We start from the raw sequence: 7313 nt of genomic DNA on the forward strand, positions 1-7313 counted from the left end.
GCCGCCTGCATCAACAGCGGAAGCAAGTCAATGAAGGGAAGAACAGACGATGAGAGAGAAGAGAGAAGAGATGACGTGGTGATCGCAAGGCAGACAGGGAGGCATCAGACCGTGAAGAAGATCCCGAGGTTCTGGAACAGCACATCTTGCTTCGAGCCATCCTGCGGCAGAACCTCTGCCTCGCCGAGATCCACCGCGAAGCTCGCGAGGATGAGGAGAGCGACGAGTGTCTGGAAGCTCGTTCCCTCGTACATGCTCAGCACCTGCTGTACCTTTACCTTCTTCCTCGCTCTTGTCTCCTCTATCTCGTCCTCTATCCCTTCCTCTCATCCCCCCCTCACCTCGGCCCTCCTCCTCCTCATCACCTTGTGTCGCGTTCGGTTGAGCAAGCTCGGCCCGATCTCTTCCATGATTCGCATTTTCTCGTGCCATCGCTTCGCCAACTCTATCTTCTCCTCCACCTCATCGTACCACTCCCACAAGTTGCCCTCAGGCATTCGGAACGTGTAGTTCCTCCCGCAGTTCCGTCCTCCGGGTATCGTCCTAATGATCATCGTTTCCTCCTCCTCTTCCTCCTTGTCCTTGTCCTTGTCCTTGTCGAAGCTGCTCAGGCTCGAGCAGGCTCTAGTCCGTCTGGCTCTGGTGCTGACTCGGAGCACGTCAATCAGGGGGATCATGTCGATAACAGCTTCCCGCTCCTCGGGGTCTGCGAGCACCAGGAAAGACTCGGACAAGATGGCGTATCGTGCCTGCCATGACACAAGCCCGCTAGACGACAGAAACTTCTTCTCCACCATCCCTTCCCGCACGCGCTTGTTGGGTGCATCCGATCGCGTCAATTCCACGTCCTTGAAGCCTTGGACCGCTTCCTCCTCTCCTTGCTCGGCTGCTCGTCTTCTGAGGTTCTTGATGATGATACTAGCCGCCATCGTGCGTCACTAAGACATGAAAGGATCAGCCACACCCTCTCCCTCTCCTCTCTCTCTGCTCTGCTCTGCTCTGCTCTGCTCTGCTCTGCTCTGCTCTGCTCTGCTCTCCTCTCCTCTCCTCTCCTCTCCTCTCCTCTCCTCTCCTCTCCTCTCCTCTCCTCCTCTCTCTCTCTCTCTCTCTTCTCTCCTCCCCTGTTGACTAGCGTTACTTCCGAGTCCACTACCCCTACCCCTACAAATAACAGTAAAAACTACCCCTGCCTAAAGTAAACACTCATCTCCCTCATACCCTCAATTCCTCGACATCCCCTCATCCCTCCTCGTATCCATGGAGGCCCTCATCCCTCCTCGTATCCGGATGGTGAGGGGTGGGGGGTCATACCCGGTGCTATCTAGAAGGGGTCCATTTGTGGTAGAAAAGGAGGAATACGAGGGTAGGGGTGTGAAAGAGCTCATGGGGTAGGAGTAGGGTGGTCGCTTGACCTCAAGGGGCACGGAGATGGCATGGGGAAAGTGAAAGGAAACGAATCGATGCGGCAGAAGTGAAGAGAGGAGAGGAGAGAGGAGAGAGGAGAGAGGAGAGAGGACGTTACCAGAGTTAGCATACAAGGGCAGAGAAGAGAAGAGAAGAGATGGTTAGAAGAACCTTCTGGACAATCTTCGTCGCGATCGTCTTAGAGTTGGTAAATGCCCAATCCAACATTCCCATGCAGAGCTTGCTGGGTGGTCACCTGAGCTGGGCGATCGATCGGAACTTCGCGCGCGATCCCAACTCCAGGACGGTCCAGCTAACGCTAAGCACAGCCTTCACCATCCAAGACGGGCTGGAGTGCTCTGTGACTGCACCGTTTGAGCAAGTGGTGTGCAAGCCTTCAGCCAACAACAACATCTGTCCTGACCCTACCAACGGCTGCCATGAAGCTGAGCTCTTCGGCGTGCTGTGTGTCGCTCAGCTCATCCCCGACGCCTCGAGCTCTGGCGTCCTGCGATCCAAGTACTACGTGTCAGGAGCGCAGTGCGGGCATGACGTGAACTATCAATCTGTGAACGTGAGCACCAACTACAGCCGAGTGAATGTGAGCCCGTCACAGCTCGGGAAGGCCAACAGGTTCATCGTCACAAACCACTACACGCAGGCGAGACCAACTTCCACGGTTGACCGCAACTGGATGCCCGCGGGGAAAGAAGTCTTGTCGGGGAAGATGACCCACACCGTGCGGGTGGATCAAGACGCTGTGGGGCTCGTGGCGTGGTTAGCTCCTCGTGCTCAGTACGACTCGCTCATCCGTTCTCAGACGGGCCTGCTCCTCAAGCAATGTCAGGCCAACATGGACACATGTATGGCTAACCCCTGCAGTGAAGGGCGAAAAATGTTTCTCAGTCAAGATCCGGTTCAAAGTCAGACTGTAGGCATCACTGGGGACTACTGGGTGAGCTTCAAGTCCCGACTTCTCTTCCCCTTCAGTCAGCCAAGCGCTGGTTACGAGAACACTCTGGTCAGCTTTTCTCCGGCCTTGGAGACGTTCGTACCTCTGTGCTCAGTCGGGTCTGGGTCATACTCGTGCTCCAAGGGGCTGAGCAACTACTTCTCTCCTGTCGTTCCCTTCCCCCCCTTCATCGAGATCGCCATCACTCCCTTCACCCGCTCCAGCTCGGCCTACAGATACACCTTTGCAGCCTCCTCTTCAACTTACAACGCGCCTCACCGGGCCTTCCGCATGCTCTCGTACGACTACGATGGGCACCAAATGTCGCAGTACTCGCCGATGCTCAAGCAGGAGATGCGGCAGAACGGCAACAAGAAGGCTGGTTCCGTCGATATCTGCAACGCCCGAGTCGACTGCATCGACAACGACAACCCGAACCAGGGGGTATGGCCGCTCGATCCCAAGACAACGGCAGTGACGGGATGCAAGTTCTTCTTCGATGGCGATCGGGATGCGACCAAGAGGCAGGGAGGCTTGATCAAACTTGACTTCAACTTCTCTCTAGTCCTCAGCTCATCTACAACGCAAAACGTGAAGCATCTCTTTACGCAGCATGTAATCGATACTGTTGACTTTCCTTTCCTCGACGTGGACAATCCCGATCGAGCATCCTGTGCTGATCCTGTCACTGTCAAGCCTTACGTCGGGAATTTGACGCTTCAGTACAACACCGATGCCTCCTCCGTCACCCGTGCCATGGTTCAGAACATCTTCGCACTGTACGCGTGCGACGCAGGCTTGAAGAACCAGCCTCCCTGCTTCGTCGACTCCCTGGATGCAACCACCTGCGGAGCCTCCAACTACTTCGAGTGCAACTTCTGGGAGCCCTGCTCCATCCCCCTGTACGTCAAGGACTTCACAATCACCAGCACGGGAGTCCAGCAGACGACCACCTCCTCGGATCAGAAGGTCATCGTCCGCTATGCGGCAGGCTTCGAGAACTACCCCGAGACTTCGCTCACGCAGACCACGGGCGTCAATGTGTTCGGCAGTGCCTCCTACCTCTACACTCACACACCGTCGGGTGACTGGCTGGGGAACAGGTTTCACTTCAGATCGGCAGGGAACATCTCGGTCATCTGCTTCGTCGCTTATGACGTGGACAGCACAGAGTCAGTGCTGAGCACATCGGACGCCAAGACCTGCGCCTCCACTCCTCACTGCATCAAGCTCAAGATCGTGGCGAGCAAGCCCACCTTCGTCGTGCCGACCCCCCTCACTCCTTCCTACGATGATAACGCGCAGCTGATCCCCAACCGACATGACTTTGCGGTGAGTCAGCCCTTGCTCCTCTCTCTCTCTGACGGGCCTGCAGGCGTGCGAGGGATGGTCCAAGGACCTCGTGCTGAGAGCGGCAGACTCGGTGACGATGAGCATCAGTGACGCTGAATATCAGCAGAGGAAGTTCCGAGTGTTCGTGAGGGACGTCGACGTCAATCCTTCCTACTTCGACCAGGAAGTCTGCAGCAGCTCTTCTGCCTATCACTTTCTCCCTGATGGGGGACAGGGTAACTGGGACTTCTTCAGCTCGCAGAGTTTCTCCTTCCCTCCTTCGCTTGCTACCTGCGGTCAGTTCAACGGGTATGGCGCTCAGAGGACGGGAAACAACGCAATGCAGATCTCACCAGAGGCGCAAGAGACAGGAGGCAGCGTCCTGTTCAAGACGGTGGCGTCCAACTATGACGCCAAGGTCGAGTATGCGGGAGGAACGGCAGAGCTGCGAGTGAGGTACGTGCCGGACGTAAGCGCGAGGAATGGGATCGAAGTGCACAAGGAGTGCGCGGCTCCTCTGGTCGAGGGACTCTTCAACTTCAGCTGCTTCCAGAAAGTTGTCAACATGGACCAGACAATCTGTGCGGTCGCCTATGACAACTCGCGTCAAATCTTCGGGCGATGGGTGGGAGAGAGCGACCCCAACGGCGACGACCTGCCCGAGTGGCTGAGGGATCACAGCAACGGCGACATGGCCTCCGACGTCCACTGCTGGAAGATTAAACTTGCTGCCCCCCCTCTCGTCTGGGTCCCCCAGCAGCGAGTCCGTCTGCGAGTCCAGCAGGAGTCGAGCTTCTTCTTCGTGGCTCAGGTGAGGAAGGAGAGGAGGAGGAGGAGGAGGAGGAGGAGGAGGAGGAGGAGGAGGAGGAGGGCCTGACATGCAGCAGGACCCCAACCCCGAGGATGACATTGAGATCTTTATCACCGGCAACCCAGGCCTCCCCCGCGGCGCCTCCGTTGACGTCTCGCGCTGTCACTGGCGGGAGGCGAACACGGAGGGTCTCTGCACCACCCCCGACCTCGTCGACCTCCAGCAGTACCACCAGCAGGACATTAGAGTCAACTTCCAGCCCTCCATCTCCTCCAGGTGCAGCTCAGCCTCCCGCAGGTTCAGCTGGACTCCAGGCCCCGATACAGCTGGAATGACGTTCAAAGTGTGCGCGTCGGCGAGGGACAACAGCGATACTTGCTTCAATGCGGGGCCTGAGCTCGCCACGGCTCGCGGATGGTTCAGCGCTCCTTCCTGCGTCTCGCTCGAGGTTGTTCCCCTACGCGTGCGCTGGGAGGGCTTCTTCTCCTCCCTCCCTCCCTCCTGGCGCTTCACCACCTACGTGGGCTGCTTGAACGAGATCGTCATCTCCACCTTCGACAACTCCGACCTCCTCGCCCCCGGAGAGCAGCGCTACGAGGTCAGCCCCCAGCTCACCTCGAGCAACCTCAGCTCTCTAGAGCAGTCGCGCACGGGGAACCAAATCGTGGTCAGGTGGAAGCAGAACTTCGGAGAGGAGAGCTTGACCTTCTTGCTCTGCTTCGGGGCCAGCGATCCTTACGGCATCTTCCCCTCCCCCATGAGCAAGGTATGCCATGGCGGAAGCCACGCGCTCTTGAGCTGCATGGAGGACAGCGAGTGCGGAGGAGGCATCTGCGCTGACGCCTGCGTGCACGTGCTGGTGGGGAAGTGTCAGTACTGTGTGGAGGATCGAAGCTCCTTGACGTCGCTGGTTGGGGCGATGGGAGTTGACGTCACCTGGTACCACCTGTGGGCCCTCAACAGCTTTCAGCCTCCTGCCCGCACCGCCAACGTCTCCGGCATCCTCTTCCCTCCATCGGCCCCTGTCATGACTCGCATGACCGACCCCGACATGGTTGAGGTCAAGCAAGACCAGCGCCTGCGCATCGGGATCTCCTTTCATGCGCTACCAGGCGAGAGCGTTGGACAACTTGCAGCGAGGTAGGGCGGAGGAGGAGGAGATGAGGATGAAGCTGACTATGAGCAGGTTCCGGACTACAGCAAAGATTCTCCTTCAGATGAATCCTGAGCTGGACCCGCTCCAGCCCTTCCAGTCCTCTCAGCCCGTTTGCGTCCTCCCTTGCTCAGACCTCCTCTCTCTGACTTGACCTCTCTCCTCCCTCCTCTAGTCTCTCTGACTTGACCTCTCTCGCTAAGTAAAGCTTGTATGTTCCTGGATACGAAACCCCCTCTGGGGCAGGCCCGGGTGAACTTTTTTGGGGATATGAGGGGGGATGAGGGGTATCGATGAGTCATGTCCGAAGAATGAGGGAGCAGGAGGAGAAGGAGAACGAGAACGAGAACGAGGAGAAGAAGAAGGAGAAGAGCAGGAGGAGAAGAGCAGGAGGAGAAGAAGAAGGAGAAGAGAACGAGGAGAAGAAGAAGGAGAAGGAGAAGAGCAGGAGGAGAAGAAGGAGAAGAGAACGAGAACGAGGAGAAGAAGAAGGAGAAGGAGAAGAGCAGGAGGAGAAGAGCAGGAGGAGAAGAAGAAGGAGAAGAGAACGAGGAGAAGAAGAAGGAGAAGGAGAAGAGCAGGAGGAGAAGAAGGAGAAGAGAACGAGAACGAGGAGAAGAAGAAGGAGAAGGAGAAGAGCAGGAGGAGAAGAAGAAGGAGAAGAGAACGAGGAGAAGAAGAAGGAGAAGGAGAAGAGCAGGAGGAGAAGAAGGAGAAGAGAACGAGAACGAGGAGAAGAAGAAGGAGAAGAGCAGGAGGAGAAGAAGGAGAAGAGAACGAGAACGAGGAGAAGAAGAAGGAGAAGAGCAGGAGGAGAAGAAGAAAAGGAGCAGGAGGAGAAGAAGAAAAGGAGCAGGAGGAGGCTGCTGCTGCAGCAGCAGGAGATATTGCTGACGTTGGCCTTGCAGCAGATGTCGAATTCGAATCCGGCGAGGGCGAGGCTGGTGAGCAAGGCATGTGAGGGCTGGGTGAGCTAACGAAGGCGGCAGGCTCAGCTGTTCGAAGAGGAGGAGGAGGAGGAGAGGCTCAGCTCTTCCCTGCAGTTCAAGGCGCCGAAGCAACCTCGACCTGCCTCCGACTTGATGTCTGCTCCTCCCGACATGCCTCCTGTCTTGCCTCCTCCTCGCCGACCCTCCTCAGCCTCTCCCTCCATCATCTTCGCCTCCACCTGCCATCCCTTCCGCCTTCTCGATGGCTCCTTCCAAGCCGTCGCGGTGCCTCCGGACCGGGCAGGGCCCGACGGGTCACTAGGGGTGGTGGTGATGGGGACCGGAAAGGAGGGGATGAAGCTGCTCGTGTACGACAGGACCAAAGCTCCGGTTATCTCGCATGACATCGCCGTGAGCTTTAAAGCCGTTCCTCAAGCCAGCAACTACGTGTCCTTCGCTGACTCTTCCAACACGGTACACGACGCTGCTCCTCTCCTCTCCTCTCCTCTCCTCTCCTCTCCTCTCCTCTCCTCTCCTCTCCTCTCCTCTCCTCTCCTCTGGTCGCATCGTTCGTTCTCATTTGTACCTCACAGGTTTGGAGCATTGGTCTCAAAAGCGGGGAGGATGTGGTATGCGATAAGAGAGGAGGAGGAGAGGAAGGGGAGGTCGCTGACTAACCGTAGGAAACCTTTATGAGAGCCGTTGCGCTTGCACGATCAGCCGCATGGACTA

The 7313-nt window shown here is 57.4% G+C and overlaps 2 protein-coding genes across 2 annotated transcripts; one reads left to right on the top strand and one right to left on the bottom strand.

The window, feature by feature from the left end:
• Window positions 1-110: 110 nt before the first annotated feature.
• Window positions 111-929, bottom strand: GUITHDRAFT_149564 (hypothetical protein; the record flags this gene model as incomplete). The annotated part of the gene is made up of 2 exons (XM_005817919.1): window positions 111-263; window positions 366-929. Coding segments are annotated over 2 exons (717 nt in total), but the record flags the coding sequence as incomplete, so codon positions are not given.
• Window positions 930-1561: 632 nt separating this feature from the next.
• GUITHDRAFT_149565 (hypothetical protein) lies at window positions 1562-7210 on the top strand (the record flags this gene model as incomplete). The annotated part of the gene is made up of 8 exons (XM_005817920.1): window positions 1562-3688; window positions 3732-4499; window positions 4576-4775; window positions 4797-5639; window positions 5686-5764; window positions 6561-6620; window positions 6642-7055; window positions 7175-7210. Coding segments are annotated over 8 exons (4527 nt in total), but the record flags the coding sequence as incomplete, so codon positions are not given.
• Between the last annotated feature and the right edge of the window lie 103 nt (window positions 7211-7313).

The sequence above is a fragment of the Guillardia theta genome (assembly GCF_000315625.1).
Source record: "Guillardia theta CCMP2712 unplaced genomic scaffold GUITHscaffold_455, whole genome shotgun sequence".
In the NCBI taxonomy this organism is placed as follows: domain Eukaryota; class Cryptophyceae; order Pyrenomonadales; family Geminigeraceae; genus Guillardia; species Guillardia theta.